This window comes from Nicotiana attenuata, unplaced genomic scaffold (genome assembly GCF_001879085.1).
Source record: "Nicotiana attenuata strain UT unplaced genomic scaffold, NIATTr2, whole genome shotgun sequence".
In the NCBI taxonomy this organism is placed as follows: domain Eukaryota; kingdom Viridiplantae; phylum Streptophyta; class Magnoliopsida; order Solanales; family Solanaceae; genus Nicotiana; species Nicotiana attenuata.
The window spans coordinates 221,898-240,094 of record NW_017671557.1 but is presented as its reverse complement, the minus strand read 5'-3'; the positions used below and the strand labels follow the sequence as shown (position 1 = coordinate 240,094).

The window sequence follows — 18,197 nt, the reverse complement described above, 5'->3', positions numbered from 1 at the left end:
TTCCCAGCAAAGGCCAAAGGAAATTGAATTGACAAAGTAGCCCTCAAAACCTCTTTGGAATTACAGTAACAACTGTAATTTTATTGATGTGGGTTTTTAAGCTTGAGACCACAATTTGAGTCAAATCTCTCTGGCATATCCGCATTATGCTTTAACGACTGCTCTCGTCTTCAAAAGAAGAGAAAAAACAACCAACTTTTCCATTTATTTATTTTTTCTTAAACTTAGGAACACCTCAATTATTTTACCGAAGAACTAGTTATCTCCTCTAAGATATATATATATATATATATATATATAAAAACGTGAACACACATCATTAATAACCGGGCCAAATTAAAATATACTATATATTTCACTTTCATTTTTACTCTATATATAATCATAAATGACAAGGGCTACAAAACATACAAATTCTTTTCCGGTTGTAACACGACCAAACAAATGGTGCAGAAAGGACAGCACCATTTATTGTAAACTCACTCTATGAGCAAAAGAGGAACAAATTCAACAAACCCACGCCAACTCCAACACAGTAAAAGGGCAGTAAAACAAAAGTGAGATAGGACCAGCCAGCGCATCTTTGGTCTCTGCTTTCTCCCCTTTTCATGTTACTCTCAGACTCAGTATACAAAAACTCTCTTCCTCTGCCCCCAATGCAATGCCTCTTTCTTTCTTTCTTTCTTTCTTTCACTGCTATCAAAAGAAAAGCAACCAAAATGACACCACCCCCCGCCGACCCCAGCAGCAGAGATGACAGATACATACTTCTTCCGTGCAGTCACTTTTACTATAAACATCATAAATAACAAGAATTTAGACATTCACACAAATATATATATTTTTCATAATCTATTCAACCTCCTCATCCTTCCTATATGCTGTACACTTTTGATTATTTAAAAGTCCTTTCCTCCATCACTCCAATCTTTTTGAATCTCACTGAGAAACTTGCTCAGTTCCCTATGCTTATCTTTCAAATCTTCACATTCCTTGATCACCCCAAAAAGAAAAGAAAAAATCCCTAAAACTAAAAACAAAAAATAACTAGTATTACCTTCTTACCCATCCCCATGGAATGTACAAAGAACTTACACTCAACCAGTGGCTGATCCATAAAATTCAGCCACTAACCCCACCAAGCACCGCGCATGAATAGTATATCCGAGCCAAAAAATGTCTTCGACCATTACTGCCGGAGCTAATATTTTTTTCGATTATGACCACCGCGAGCAGCTGCCGCCCAACCATTCCAGGCAATGTGCTTTACACCACTTGGGATTCCAGATTCATTGAAGAATCTTTATAATTTAACAGACTTTTTGTGAGCTGCTGATTTTTTCATTCTCTTGCCCTATCACCTGTCTTCGACAAAAATTCTGCCTATGAAATTCCGAAACCTCTTCGAGTAGAGTTTTGGATCTACAGCTGAGATTGAGGTTGGGTCAGCTTGCAAGGATTTGTAAGCGTGCTCGAGCTTCTTGCTAATATCATAATCCTGCAGGATGTCAATGATTCCAAAGTACAGGACTACTTCGTAGACTTCCCCACGTGAAGGAGGCATATTACAGAACCCACCGGGAGTATACTGATCAAAATCACTCCTTCGTGCCACCCGCTCTGCTCTTGCAGGCATGTTAGCACCCAACTTAATTAAGGGCTTCCTATAAAGATACAAGTAACTTCAAAATCAGGAATGGTTTGAGAAACAAAACAATCTTAAGCACCCACAAGTATTAGGGCAACATGGACAAAGCAATGTAAATTAGCAAGCTTTTTACTCTAGCAGAAAACAGTGTTGTCATGGCTGAAAATCTTATTGTGGTATCACAAGTGGTTCTCAAGAAATTGCTTTCCACATTAAAGTCAGTAGCTAGTTTCAATTCTGCCCGAAAAATACTGTAGTATTTTAAGTTTACAACTTGGGGGCAGTTATAGCAGTTGAAGAGCAATATAATATAGTAAGACATGCTTCTTATCCAGGGTTTAAATAACAACACCTTGGTCCAGTCCCATCACAAATGTTGTGTACAAAATTCCCTCCAAAATGTTGCAGCAACAAACCAAGCAAACTCTCAAAATTCCAACTACCAATCTCAAATTCATGGAGAATCATCACAATCCAAAGACTACTTAGTGACAGAAGAACTAGCGTCAATATAGCCCCTAATGGCATACAAATACAAGCACAGACGTAAATAATGTCATAGAACAAAGTAAATTCCAGGCCAATAGCTAATTAACAGCAGCCAGAAGGACTATGCTTACCGGCCAGCAAGAACTCTATCCATGTCTTGTAGCTCAGCTTCGAGGAAACGACAACCACGCATGAACTTCTCATTTTGGTATGAATCATTCTTTCCTGAAAAGCAAGCAGAGATTCCTCTTATTGTTGTTCTGGACTCCACATTATTATACCAGCTTTAGAATAAATCTCTTACAAATGTGTAACCTACCAGTACGCAAGAGGAATGGTGACAAACCCATCTTGTCACCCGTATTATCATCTCGGAAGTGAAGACCAACCAAGAGACTGTAGTCCATGATTCGCTCAGCTTCCAAAAATTCACAATCACGATCGATTTGTCTGCGACGAAGTTAAACCAATTGAGTCATGATAGTACAGAATGAAGGAATAAACTTTGTGACAACAGCATTCTCATACTTACTTGATCAGGTCCTCATACCAGTTCCGCTGGAGACGGAACACATAGTTCAGATCAAGGTCCTTAAGGGTAGTGGTTTCATCAATTTCTCCTTCTGGTTTATCTGTTGTGCGTCCATGCGAGGAACCTTTCAGGTCAAAGCGTCTGTGAATACGATATTCTGAGCAGAACATGTTGCCCATTACAATGAACCGTGTCTGCACCCAATCAAAGTATCCAATATCAGACATGAACAAAGAGTCTAAGTTAATTTCAATTCTGACAGACATACCTTGACACCACCAACTGGTTTGACGCAATGGACACCATAGAATTTTGTGACAAGTGTATTTTCATAACGACAAACATGTTGATAGTAACTTGGAAGCATCTTAATAAGCACCTGAATAAAGATTTGCACAATTTAAACCCATTAGAAAATTGAGCATGTCATCATCACTGTTTAACAGAAACAAATATTTCATATACCTAAGCCAAAAACAATTAGAAATTAGAATGAAATATACAGATAACCACCCACAGTATGACAACCTGTTTCACGAAAATTATCAATTCAAGTGCAAGTCAAAGAGGTAGGCAACTAACCTTGACTTCTGATTTTTTCACTGTTTTGATCATAAACCTATCATCCTGAGTCAAATAAAAGAAGCTTCCACTCTTTCCCGGAGAAGAAAGCTCTCTTAGGGCATCATTTCCACATATTGCTAACATGTAATCTGCAGGATCCACTTGGAATAGTTCCCTCAAATGTCTGTATAATCCAACAACCAACCAACCACTTTAGAGTCTTTCATGGTTTTTAACAAAGATCAAAGTTATACAATATCAAACTACAACTTATAATTTACATATTTCAAGAAATGAATACCTAAACACCACCGGGCAATAATCCTTCCAACGGAAATCAGTAGATTGATGAGGGGGTGTAATCTTGGACCCTTCCGGAGCAAACCTAGTCCAGAACTTCTCATTAGGATCAAAATCACTAGTTTTAAGATCCCGCAATATTGAAGCATGCTTCCCAACTGAATACCTGTAAAAACCACCATGGATTCAGCTATGCAACAATTTTGTAATCAAGAAAAAACCAAACTGAAATAGAACAACATCCAATATACTGGCAATCCACAACTTCATTCAAATTAATATTACCTAATGCCCAACTGGAGATTGAGCATCAAATCATAATTCTTATGCCCTTTGGATATAGTCTGTCCTGGCTTCTTTTCTTCTCTGCTAAAGCAACAAGGATTTCTCCTAAACTGCTTAAGTCCATCTCGATCGAACCCAAAGCGATCTCTGTAAATCATGGAGGCCTCTACATTATCAATAATATCACAAGTAATATCACCAGCTTCACCATCAGATTCCCAAATGCAAATCCTTGGAAAATTTCTTTCTGTCATGCTTCCCCTTGCTCCATCTACTGATGACCTTTTCTTCCCCATATTCATCACTACAACCCCACCACCACAATCATCATTTTCCATTAAAGGTGCTGCTAACTTATGCCCAAAAAATCCCCCCAAAAAAGCATCCTCTTTAACACTGAAATCAGTACTATTATTAGTACTAGTTTTATTGTTGTTAGCTGGATAAAAAGTACCATTAAGAATTTGGCTATGCTGTTGCTGATTCTTGGTCCAACACCCAATATAGCAACTCCCATCAGGCCAAGTGAAAACCCCATGACCTTTAGGAACACCACTTTCCCAATTCCCATCATACCTATTCCCATTAGCCCAAATTAAAACACCTCTTCCATGAATATCCCCATTTTTCCATTCACCAACATACTCATTACCATTTTTCCAAACATATCTCCCTTGTCCATCTTGTAAATTCCTCTTCCAGTGCCCTTCATAATAATCCCCATTACTGTAGTGTTTTTGGCCGTAGCCATGTTTTCGATCCGCGGACCATGAACCTTTATACATATCCCCATCGGATCCGATAAACGTACCCGAACCCTCCATCCGACCCGACTTGAATTCGCCTTCGAATGTAGCTCCAGATGGCCACGAGAACTTTCCTTTTCCGGATGCTTTGCCTCTTTTCCACTCCCCTTCGTACATACACCCATCTTTCCATAAATACTTGCCGGATCCATGAGGTGAACTGCCGGAGAAGTTACCTATGTACAGATCCCCGTTAGGAAGGTGCTTTTCTACTGCGTTTGAGGTTGTAGTAGTGCTAGTACTTGTTGTACCGAATGCTGTAGTGATTGTACTATCCGTAGGAATGACTCTCCGGGATGCTGCTTGGGATTTGCTCCGAGGAATGATGATAACTGACCTCGGTGTTGTCGCTGTAGTGGTTTCTAGCATCTTCTCTTTTTCCTCCTCATCCACTTCCTTAGTAATTTTCGATAATATCAAAGTCTCAGGCATTTCACGTTTTTCCTCAATAATTTCAAAAATGGTGTTCTAGTACTGCAACTCGGTTTGAACTATTGCCGGAAATGGTTTTGCCGGAGCATATCCGGCGACGTCTATTTCTTCCTCTTTGCAATATCCGTCAGTGAATATGTATATTATTTTTTATTTTATTTTCTCTCTCTAGAGTATAGAGGGAAAGAGGATAGATAGAGAGAAAGAGAGAGAGGGAAGAGGGAGGCACGATTCGCTTTGCTTTGCTGTTTAGGAAAGAGTAATGTAAGAAGTGAGAAAAAGAATGAATACAAACAGGAGCTTTGAGGGAATCACAACAAAGAGAGAGAAACTAAGATGTAAGGGGAAAAAATGGAAAAGAAATTATTAAAATTAAAATACTATACTATTAATATTAATAATAATAAAGTAGAGAGAGAAGGAAAAAAATTGAAGAAAGAGAAGTGGGCACGGTGCCCCAAGGAAATGTGAACTATGGGGGTTTGGGGGTGGGGGTGGGGGGGGGGGGGGAGGTTTGCTTTTAGTTTTGGTTAATTGAACAAAAATGTCAATTACACTTTCCACACACTGCTCCCTAGTGAACTTAAATGCTTCATCTGTCCAACTAATTTGATTTATTTTCATTAATGAAATTTGTTGTTTTCTTAAGAACTTCTTTAAAGAAATACAAAAAAAAAATTATTTTATTCTATCTCAAAGAAGTAAAAATTTTAAAAGCCGATCGCAGTTGATACATTTAATGCTGAAGAAAAGGTTATAGAAATTAGAAAGAGTTTAATTTATATACACTAATAGTATTAAAAAATTATTTATATAATATAATTGGACCATTTAAAGTATATTTACAAGTAACACTATTTAATAAGTATTAGTTAGTAACCTAGGGTAATGTAAAAAATCAATTATAGTAATAGATTAAAACTTAAATCCAATTTGAAATGATAAGCTTCCTAGAGTATATTTTATATTTGGAATTGGAAACGACATACCATCGTAGAAAAGAAGGGAGCCTTGGCGTAATTGGTAAAGTTGTTGCCATTTGACCAAGAGGTCACGCGTTCAAGCCGTGGAAACACGGCCTCTCCGACCCTTCTCAAACCCCGCGCATAACGGGAGCTTAGTGCACCCGGCCGCACTCTTTATTCCATCGTAGAAAACTCCATCATTTTTTGAACAAATCTCCATTGTACTTCTAAATCTACACCAGAGATCCTTATGTATATTTCCAGAACAGAAAAACCAAGGCAAACAGCTGTTGGTTGTTGGTATTGCCTTATTCAATGATTTGCACTCTCGAAATCAAGTCTTGTTTTAACCTAAATTGTCTAATCAAATCAGTTTTTTTTCCTAAGCTAAAATTCCCAAACTTGAGAATCATATATGGTCAAAAGTGACCCTGATTTTCTAATCCAAATATTGTCTTCTCTAATATAACACCTTTCTTAATTCCAAAAATAATTGCAGAAGCTTGATACAAAATAACTAGTATTAAAATAATAAAAAAAATAATAAAAGAAAGCAATAAAGCTGGGTTGCCTCCCAACAAGCGCTTGATTTAACGTCGCGGCACGACGTGAATCACTTTTTGCCTCCACTTTGAACATATGAATTGGACCCCAAGTTTTGATTCTGCTCTATGATCATGCTCCTGGGGTGGTGGAACGAATCTGACTAGCCCAATAAAATAATGTAGTATTCTGCACTTCTTGGCCTTTATATGAGGTGTGTAATCCCGACTTTCTGGCAAGAAGAATTCCAGAATGTAAGCACTTCGTTCATCATTCCTTGACTCCTCAAATGGCTCGGACGACTCTATTTTCATATTATCATCTAAACACAATGTGGAAAAATGCTTGGAGTGAGGACCAATGCGCTCAACTACATGAACATTGGGACTATCTACATTCTCAACACTAATGACAATAGAGTCAACTAAATATGTATCCTCAATATCCTTGGTTGACTCTAGTATCTCTTCTACAACATCGACATCCTCAAAATCTAGTGTGATTGATTGTTGGTGTTCTACTCTAGCCTCCTCCTCTAGCTCATCAATTTCTGTATCTAATTCACGCTCTTCTTGGATACTATTCACAATATTGGTTTGTTGAGCATTAAAAACTTCAACCAGTTGACTCATGTGAACTTTCAAGTTGTGAATAGTTTCCTCCTGCCTTTCTATCCGCTGTAGTAATTTACTCTGTTGTTCCAAAATGCACTTTAACATATCTTCGAGCTCCTTTAGGTCAGCTTCCCTAGGTTCTTTGTTCATATTAATTTCACCAGAAAAAGAAGAACCATCAAAGTACGGGGTTGGGGGAAGGTAAGAAATATAAGCACAACCGTGAAAGTGACCATCTTGACCACCACACATATCACACACATTCCACACATAAGATTGAGTTGGTGCACAAAACTCGCTCTCAGGAATATTTTAATAATTTTGCCCTGGGTGGTTTCCTTCACAATATGCATAAGGAGGATCAAAAGTAGAATTACCAACAACAAAATTCTCATAATTCCATGATGTCATGTTTCTCAAATAAACAAATAAAACTAAAATAAAAAAAATAAAAAAAAATCAAATAATAAAATAAAAGTTCAAACTTGAAACCTAGCAATATGTACACCTACAACTACACCGTTAGTTCCCCGGCAACGGCGCCAAAATTTGATACGCCCAACTATGCCTTATAAAAAGGACTAAGCGGTCGCTGCAAATATAATCCGGTTTACAAGTCCGGAGTCGAATCCCACAGAGAACTAAGGTTTAGCTACAGCTGTTCACTATCACCAAGAAGACAAGCTTGAACAATTCCTAACTTATAGATATTAAGATTCTTGTGTTTAACTAATTAACTAATAAATTAAAATAGTAAATTAACAACTAACAATACTGAGGGATAGAGAAAAGATTAAGGAGGTCTAGAGTTATGATTTCCCCTATTGTGGGAATCCTTCCCGCTATGTCTTCTATAATTTCGCCTAAGTATTCTCTACCGATCATGAGCACTCTTATTACCGTAAATCTCTCCCGAGTAATTACGACAATTTACTAGACACACTCTCCCGAGCTACGCTAGCTGGCTTTTAATACAGCTCACTTCAGATCGCACTCAAGGCTTCGTTATCCCTAATCCCGCCTTTAAACCCTCGGTTATTGATCCCTCATATACTTTGGGAGTGGTGTTGTTTAACAATTACCTAAATATGCACTCTCTCCCGAGTTATGCATACTAAATAGGCACAGCTAATTGAGAGCTCTTCAACCAACCACAATATAAACGTAGTTGAACAAATAGAGAAAAGCTATCGCTCAATTATATAAAAACATAACAAGAATTTATCCTACAAAAGGTTCTATCAAACTCTAGGTAACAAATTAGCTATTCATAATAGTATGTAAAACTACAATACTAAAAGTCATAACCAACAATGAAAAATAGGAAGAGGAAGGAAAAAACTCGTACAAGAATTCTCCGCCTTGCTCCCAATGTGTTCTTGCCTCCTTAGGTCGAATCTATGTCCAAAATATGTCCCCCCTCTTTCTTGGCCGGCTTCCTTGGTTTAATATAGGGTTTAGGGCTTAAAATCCCGTATTTTGCACATAAGTCCCTGAAATTTTTGCCTCCTGTCGCGGTTTTGCCGCGGTCGCGGTGGAACCGCGGCCAAACATGCCCTCCGATTCTTCAGTTGTCCGCGACCATCTTCTACCGCGGTCGCGGTGGAACCGCATTTTTTCACCCTGTTCCGTTTGGAATTTGGAAAAACATAAAACATGAAAGTTGTAGCCCTTTGAGTTAGCTTTCCAACCATATATTGTGGAGTCCAAATGGAGTTTTGAGCAAAAAGTTATGTCTATTTTACTAGACAGTGCGCAATATGCCTCCTTAAGTCTTCGTTCGTACTTAATTATCAAATTTGACCCCCGAACACGATCCCGGCTTAATTCCTTGAGCTTTTACTCAGACTTCAAAGCTTCAAATCACTTAAATTCATTCCATAATATCTATATAGCTCGGAATCACACCTACAAGGCATAAAACACACAATTAGTGCAAAACACTAGCGATTAAAACACAAACTCAATTGAAGTGCAGTAAATTAGAATGTAATAAGCGACTAAAATACGTAATTATAACCTATCATCAAGTCTACTCCTTTTGGATACTAACTGCCCCATGGCTTTCATTTAGTAATAATACAGACTTCTTTAGCTTAAAAAGGAAACTATATTAATTATATGTATAAGTAAAACTTTGAAATTTAACTTCAGTTTGGCCATTTTTACGCATGTATCAGCATACCTTAATGGGAACTGGCTTTTTAATATGTATGCTACTTATGGCCAAAACAAATATTTCTTCAATGTAAAATCAAGAAAAAGGTGGTATTATTTTGGATCATATTGAAGAAAAAACACTTTGTGGTATCTTGTAAATTTGAGTATTTTCCCCAAAGTACTCTATACTTCAATTCGAACTAATAATTTAGGAATCTTACTAGCCGAGTTATCTTATAATCTATTCTCGATTTTCTTTTTCCCTCTGCTTATATATAACAAAAATATTGAAAGAATAAAAAATATAAAACTAATAACTAATTTCAGCAAAGAGGGAAAAAGACCACGCGGTCAATGTGTAGTTTGTAGCATTACTTTCTCGCAAACGAAAAAGAAAAAGTACTCCATGTACTATGTACAACATCGTGATGCTCAAATGTACACAGCAAAACCACAAGTTGCCTTGGGATTTTACTTTTTCTTTCCTTTTTCATTTCCCCAAGTCACAAGTGAGAGAAAATGTACCAGAATTATGAGCCTATTTTCTCATTAAATTGATGTGGCACTGTTTAGATAAAGCAGCGACCCTATAATAGTAGGTTGTATGTATAATGGTAAAAGAATAAAATGGATGCGTAATATACGAAATGATAATAACAACGACCGAGTAAAATTGTTAGGACAAACCATTGAGAGTGAAGGGATAAAAGAGGTTTTATTCAGGTTCTGAAAATAAAAAAAAAATGATAAAAAATGGTCTTATACAGTGTGAATTTAAATTAATCGGCGCTCCAAAATAAATATAGAACACCAAGTGAGAAAATAAAATAAAAAGTTAAAATGCAGGATATGCCCTTTAGTTTTAGGGATCAGAATATTTAGTTAGGGATGCCATCAATTCTTCTTACCCAACAGGAGAATCTAGTTCATCCTCTGGTTCATTGTTTCATGACGGCATCGCCTAGGTAATGCAAAAGGTCCAACCAATTGACTAAAATGACCTTCTCATTTCATGTTAATTAAGATTCTGCCATTACTAGTAGTGGAAGACGATTCTGTTGCCCAAAAATCCCTTTAAAAGACATTGCGGCCCATTTTTCTAGAACAACTTTAATTTGTCATAAGAACCGAACCGGTTTCTTCTTCCTGTTGATAATTAACTACTGGATTTTTTTTTTATTTTTTTCTTTTGAATTAAAAGTAATGTACATGAACGAAATAATTTCAAATCTTAAGAATAATAAATAAAGAAGTGATCTACATAAGGAAGAATCAAAGATAATGACGACACTTTCAACGACATTCGAACCTAATTAATATTATGACAGCTTAAATTAGGCCATTTGGCAAAGCTTCATTACCGACACCTAATTCTGATAAACCTGTTGCTTTTATGATAAGTTGATTATTTTGTTTTCTTTAAATATTTATATATTAGCATTTTTATTGTTAAATAAATAAATTGTTTAAAGAGACTAAACGTTTCCAAATTTAAACGGTAAAAAAGGATCAAAAGAGGAGATAAATCATATACACTTGAAAAACATTAATAAGAAATAAGGATTTTCTCAAAAATTTAATATTTTTTTTCTCTCTATTTAGGATGTGAGATTATTAGTTATAGTTTCATAAGAATTGGTTTTTATTTCACTGGTTCGTGATGACAATATATTGAAAAGCTTCCACATATTATCCGTACAGTTTTTTGCTAAAATTTGTAATGAATTACTATATTTTCATCTAATACAGTCCAGCTACAACATCACAGCAACCATAACAATTATCACCCCTAAATTGGTGGGAAAATAATATGCTAATGATAGCTCAACAACTATAAGTATTTGAGTGGGCAAAATGTTTCACCAAACTAAACTTAAAAGAATCGAATAAAAGTAAAAGTGTTTGAACAAATCTAATTCCTTTTAATCCTGTAAATAATAAAATAGGATGAATTTTTTTAGATATATATTGAGTAGCAATTCTCGTTATGAAATATGAAGAGAAAATGAATTTGATGGGTCGCTAATTCTTAGCAATAATGGTCTTCATGTACACCTGTTTTTACTCAAATACTACAAATTAAATGAAAAGAAATAAATAAAAAAAATCATGAAAGAATATTATCCTCTTTGAACGTTGACATGGTTTCATAATGGATGGCACTTTTCTAATTCTGCCCCTCCTTCCTATCATTGGGATCCGATTCGGCTATAACCCATTTTCTTAAAGTTCTCAATTAATCAATCTTACTCAATGAGCTTGCCAACCAAAGAAATACCCCATAATAGAAAAACATAACAATTGCTCGTTTTAATATATTTTTTTCAGCCAATTAATATTATTTAGCAGCTTTAATTTTTGGCATTATCTATCTATATCTATATCTATCTATCTATCTATCTATCTATCTATACTATATTAAAAGCACGAAGGCCCTTAGCGAAATATCGTTCGCCTTTTTTACCTTTTAAAAATATATTTTACAAAGGGTTAAATTGTAATTTAAATTAACTTTCTAATATTTAAGATTTTCAAATCAACTTCAATTAATACTTAGCCTAATATTCAGGTGTATAATAAATTGCTCAACTTAAATTTTCTCTCTTCGTTAGGCAATATAACAAGTCCTTGCCAAAAAGCTAAAAAGTCACACGAATCCCACACGAAGCTAAAAGGCCAAAAAAACGACTAACGCCACAACACCTTGCCATCATCAACTAGAAGTAATACTACAAAAGACCCTTAGCGAAATGTCGTTCGCCTTTTTTACCATTTAAATATAGATTTCACACTGAACAAAATTGTCATTTAAATTTTCTCCTAATATTTAGGAGTTTTAGATCAACTAAATTTAATGCATTAAATCATTCCTTATTGTATTAGGTAAGTGATAATAGGTGAATTTGAGTATAATCACACCTTAAATAATCAACTTCTTGTGTAGTTTTAATGCTAAAAGTGATGACAAAATGCTCTTATTAGTGCTTTTCATGATTTGTAGGTGATATATGTATAAGGAAGGCTAAGGAGCAGTTTTGGAGTTAAAAGTGATGAAAAAGAGGCCAACTGTGAAATTTCCCAAGTGAACCAGGCAAAACAGGCCGAAGATTCAGAGTACTGGATCCACCGCGGTTCCACCGCGACCACGGCAGAACCGCGGTGGGAAGTAACTTCAGAAGATCAGAGAATCCGCGAGGGTGTTTGGCCGCGGTTCTACCGCGACCGCGGCAGAACCGCGGCAGGCGCAGAAAATACAGGGACCAAAGTGTCAATTACGGGGTTTTTAGACCTAAACCCTATTTAAAACATTAGACTTCGCCCAAGAGAGGCATGTATTGATTTTTAAGGTTTCTTAGCAAGGAAAACCATTGTGAGAGAGTACTCTAAACATCTTTCTTCTTTTCTTTTGATTTTTATGATGAATTTAATCTTAGTTTCTTTTCCCATAGCCATGAGTAGCTAAATTCCTTGTCTAAGGTTTTGATGGAACCTATTGGGTGATGAACTTCTTGTTTATGTGAATACAAATTGCTAGTTTAATCTCTATTTGTTCAACTTCGTGTTCGTTGTAGTTAATTGACAGGATCCTCAATTAGCTGTGCCTATTTAGTGTGCATAACTTGGAAAAGAGTGCATATTTAGGGTATTGTTGAACAACACCACTCCTAGATTATCAGAGGGATCTATAATTGCGGGTTTAAAGGCGGGATTAGGGATAACGAAGCCTTGGGTGTAATCTAAAGTGAATCGTGCTAAATAAAGTAAGCTAGTGTATCTCGGGAGAGTGCAATAGTAGATTACTGTGATTACTCGGGAGGGTAAGATTAGCGTTCATGATTGATAGAGATGTGTGGTAAAGTTGTATGAGCATAAACAGAAGGGATTCCATCAATAGGGGAAATCATTGCCTTAGCTTTTTCTCATAACTGTTTACAACCTTATTAATCTAGTTTACAACTATTTAGTTACTTGCAAGCTAGTCGTTAAAGAACACTCAACTGAGATTTGAATATTTGGGAGGCTGGTTCTGAAGAATCAGTGGGTCTGAAGATAGCGGTTGATAGGTTAACTCTCTGTGGATTCGACCCTGGGAGTAATACTCGGGTTATATTTGCAACGTCCGCAGAGTCCTTTTTATAAGGCATAGTTGGGCGTGATCAAATTTTGGCGCCGTTGCCGGGGAGTTAACGGAATTATCAATTGCCATTGACAGAAATCAAAGATTCTATTGTAGTCAGTTTTCTCTCTACCAATTTTTTTTTCATTGAAAAATTTGACGGTTGTTGATCTGGGTACACAGGTGCATGCCTAGAAATTCTANATCCACCTGTGCATATTACCATAGTTAACCCCTTTGAGCCTGAAGCCTGTTCTTTGATAACCCTATAATAATCTAAATCGTTTTGTTTGAATAAGCTAATTGTTTGAACCCTTACCTCCTAGAAGCACTTAATCACTAAAGAATATACAAAAGTCGAAGTGTGGGGTGGGAGAGAGCTAGTGAAAAAAAAAAAGGGAATCCAGAATGAAGGTTCTGGTTGGTGAATTGGCAGTGTACAATAAATCTGGAAAAAAAAAGAGAGAAAAGAAAAGAAGAAGAAGCCAGTTGTACCTAAAGAAAAGTGGGAGTCACAAGTGAAACAAAATGTGGAATAATGATTGGGTTGAACATGAAGGTGAAACAAAAGGAAGTGTGTATTAAAAGTGCTTAGGGAGGTTAGTCACTATATCCAAATATATCCTACCCGTCCCTTAGCCTACATTACAACCTATAAAGACCTCTTGATCTTTGACTGACTGGCTCGATTAGTGGAGTATTACACTAGGGGCAAGCTTATGGTGTGTCTGTGTGGCTTGTGAATGCTCTTTGCTGAGAGTGAGCGAATTCTTTTTATATATGGTTCCTTGTTGTTGAATTTTATGTGTGCGGAACTTCTCTCAAATTTTGTTTATGTGAGGGCATGTGACTCAGGAAGAAAAAGTGAGTCTTCACTTCTGTTAGAGTAATTAGAGTGAGCACAAGTGTGTCTTGGCATGAGAGTCTGCATCTAAGATATGATTGTGCACCGCTTAGGTCAATCTTTGATAATAGCAGGTGTGACATGAAATTGGGGCAATGCATTGAGCAGTTAGGCCTAGAAGTGTGGTTTAGTTTGCTCGAGGACGAGCAAAGGTTTAAGTGTTGGGTGTTGATAATAGGTGAATTTGAGTATAATCACACCTTAAATAATCAACTTCTTGTGTAGTTTTAATGCTAAAAGTGATGACAAAATGCTCTTATTAGTGCTTTTCATGATTTGTAGGTGATATATGTATAAGGAAGGCTAAGGAGCAGTTTTGGAGTTAAAAGTGATGAAAAAGAGGCCAACTGTGAAATTTCCCAAGTGAACCAGGCAAAACAGGCCGAAGATTCAGAGTACTGGATCCATCGCGGTTCCACCGCGACCGCGGCAGAACCGCGGTGGGAAGCAGCTTCAGAAGATCAGAGAATCCGCGAGGGTGTTTGGCCGCGGTTCTACCGCGACCGCAGCAGAACCGCGGCAGGCGCAGAAAATACAGGGACCAAAGTGTCAATTACGGGATGTTTAGACCTAAACCCTATTTAAAACATTAGACTTCGCCCAAGAGAGGCATGTATTGATTTTTAAGGTTTCTTAGCAAGGAAAACCATTGTGAGAGAGTACTCTAAACATCTTTCTTCTTTTCTTTTGATTTTTATGATGAATTTAATCTTAGTTTCTTTTCCCATAGCCATGAGTAGCTAAATTCCTTGTCTAAGGTTTTGATGGAACCTATTGGGTGATGAACTTCTTGTTTATGTGAATACAAATTGCTAGTTTAATCTCTATTTGTTCAACTTCGTGTTCGTTGTAGTTAATTGACAGGATCCTCAATTAGCTGTGCCTATTTAGTGTGCATAACTTGGAAAAGAGTGCATATTTAGGGTATTGTTGAACAACACCACTCCTAGATTATCAGAGGGATCTATAATTGCGGGTTTAAAGGCGGGATTAGGGATAACGAAGCCTTGGGTGTAATCTAAAGTGAATCATGCTAAATAAAGTAAGCTAGTGTATCTCGGGAGAGTGCAATAGTAAATTACTGTGATTACTCGGGAGAGATTTGCGGTAAGATTAGCGTTCATGATTGATAGGGATGTGTTGTTAAATTTGTATGAGCATAAACAGAAGGGATTCCATCAATAGGGGAAATCATTGCCTTAGCTTTTCCTCATAATTATTTACAACCTCATTAGTTTAGTTTACAACTATTTAGTTACTTGCAAGCTAGTCGTTAAAGAACACTCAACTGAGATTTGAATATTTGGGAGGCTGGTTCTGAAGAATTAGTGGGTCTGAAGATAGTAGTTGGTAGGTTAACTCTCTGTGGATTCGACCCTGGGCGTAATACTCGGGTTATATTTGCAACGTCCGCTTAATCCTTTTTATAAGGCATAGTTGGGCGTGATCGGTAAGCAGTCATAATATTTAGAACGTTAAAATCAATTAAAGATTTACCTTGTATTCTATAAACGGGAACAAATAAATATAGCATTATTCCCAATAAAATTGGCACCTTAGGAGGATTCTATCGGTTTTGAGGATTGATGGTGAGCAAAGAGAGAATTGAAGGTCTTCAAGCATGTCTTTACTCAACTATGACTTTACCAATTGTTGTAACGGAATGTAGTTGGACTCTTTTTGCTTGTGATTACTTTTTACATACATGACTAGCTATATACACGATGAAAGAACAAAAAGAGAATCCTCAAGACAGGTCCGTTTTATTTTCAGTTTAACTTTTTAATCTAAAATTAAATATTTAATCTTCCACAATTTTTCTTAAATATTATTTGGACAGAGAATTGGATGAGGCTAACATCAAATTTAAAAGTATGTTTTATACACCGTACACATACATTGCTACAAACAAATTATGAAATTCAGTTTTGGTTTTTATTATTTGGACTTTTATGAGCACGCTTTATGGAATTAAAATATAAATATAACAAAATAAAACATTGACAAAAATTTAGAGAAATATAAACGAAAATTATTTTTGTATCTTTTTTTCATAAAAATACGAGAATATAAATTTTCTTTTTGAATCAAACCGGACTTACTTTTAAAAAGTTTCAATTAAATGAGAACTGATTAAAGACACACACAAACTAAAACATTACATTCATGAGAATTTGTTGAAAGAATAAATTCTAATTTTAATTTTAACATGAATTTTATATTTTCACTCCTTCATATAGTATTAACACAATAGTTGGATTCTGTTTTTGCAGTAGTGAGTTTCTTTGCTAATTCTTTAGAAACAATTCCTATAGCATTTCTTATTGATTAAAGAAAATAAAATAACATGCATTTTACTTGCGACAAAAAAGAGAGAGGACGTCTTCTGTAAGTTAGGTGACCTTGTTTGTGTCTTTTAAAATGAATATAAGAATATATAGCTTTCGATTTTTTTTTTTAGAAAACTCATATTTTCAAATTTAAATGTTATTATTGAAACTAAAAAAAGATGCATGAAATTTGTGAATTGAAGTAATGAAATTATAAAATTAAAATAAATTTTATGTTGAATATATTGACTGAGATGACTAAAGACTTCTATGGAATAATTTTTTTTTCTTTTATTGAGTTAGCTAAATAGAATCAACAATTATCATTTATCAAGAACTTACATTTTTTTACCTCTATTTTATAGTTCAAGTAATATAATATTTATCTAATTTTATAATATATTATATTCATAGAGATAGAGTACACGCGCAATGCGCGTGCACTAAGACTAGTACTATATTAAAAGCACGAAGGCCCTTTAGCGAAATATCGTTCGCCTTTTTTACCCTTAAAAATAGAATTCACCCTGAATAGAATAGTCATATTATTAATTTTCTAATATGTAGGATTTTGAAATTAACTAAACTTTATTTATTATAGTAGGAATTACAATGTTTAGGATATTTAAATCAACTAAAAAATTTACTTTTATAATTCAAAATCCTAATATTTAGGACCATATATAATATAACAACTAATATTGACGTTGAACTGCGTTTTAGGAATTCAAATTTTCAATGTTTTAATATCTAACCACTAAACATTATATTTGTATTCAAGACATTAAAGTCAAAAAAATGAAGAATTGCTATTACTTTTTAATTTGAAGAAAAGAAATACTATTATTGGTTCTTCCATTTTCTTATCCGGTACTATTGATTATTCTAAAAGTAAAGTTAGACGGGGAATTAGAGTTTAAATAAGCCAATATACAATTAATATGCAGAATTAATTTTTACTCCCTCGGTCTCAAATTATTTATCGCAATGTCTAAAAATAGATGTTTCAATTATCTAAAATTTTAGAAGTTCAAGATAAAATTATTATTTTTTTTTCCATTTTATCCTTAGTAGTAATTATTCTTGAAGGTAGAGATGGCACATAAATAAAGTAAATGTTCAATAAAGAGAGATTATATTAAAGACATAAATAAGGGTAAATAGTCAAAAATTCAATATTTTCTTTAAAGACGTGTAAAAGAGAAATACGACAAATAATTTAAGGCGGAGGAAACAGTGATTATAATCAAGACTCAAGAATTGGCAATCAAGACTCAAGAGCCTTTAAATAGGTAGAAAGATGATAAATTATTAGTGTTATGAAACATTTAGTTTAACAACAAAAATGTAACTCCAACCATATAAATAACTGGTCAATGTCAAAGATCTCATCAATTAGTAAATGTTACAATTACATATTATTAGTACAAAAGCTGAAGTAATCAATAAAGTCACAAAGTTTACTAGCAAAATTAATTAAGTTTTAGTCGGTGGAATTGTATTTTCTA

At 35.2% G+C, this 18,197-nt stretch overlaps 1 protein-coding gene across 1 annotated transcript; it reads right to left on the bottom strand.

Annotated features, from left to right (window-relative positions):
* Window positions 1-342: 342 nt before the first annotated feature.
* On the bottom strand, window positions 343-5,392 carry LOC109208974 (phosphatidylinositol 4-phosphate 5-kinase 2-like). The gene is made up of 8 exons (XM_019372138.1): window positions 3,819-5,392; window positions 3,535-3,699; window positions 3,252-3,417; window positions 2,938-3,048; window positions 2,670-2,863; window positions 2,457-2,587; window positions 2,269-2,362; window positions 343-1,664 (listed from the first exon to the last, which is right to left on the bottom strand). The coding sequence occupies exons 1-8, from the start codon at window positions 5,054-5,056 to the stop codon at window positions 1,358-1,360; spliced, it is 2,406 nt and encodes an 801-aa protein (XP_019227683.1). The 5' UTR covers window positions 5,057-5,392; the 3' UTR covers window positions 343-1,357.
* Between the last annotated feature and the right edge of the window lie 12,805 nt (window positions 5,393-18,197).

Excerpts from the sequence above, each read along its gene's own strand:
- LOC109208974 (XM_019372138.1), bottom strand. The coding sequence starts at position 5,056 with ATGCCTGAGACTTTGATATTATCGAAAATTACTAAGGAAGTGGATGAG. Across the intron at positions 3,418-3,534 it reads TATTGCCCGGTGGTGTTTAG|ACATTTGAGGGAACTATTCC; the intron begins GTATTCATTTCT and ends TGGATTATACAG. Across the intron at positions 2,864-2,937 it reads AACCAGTTGGTGGTGTCAAG|ACACGGTTCATTGTAATGGG; the intron begins GTATGTCTGTCA and ends GATTGGGTGCAG.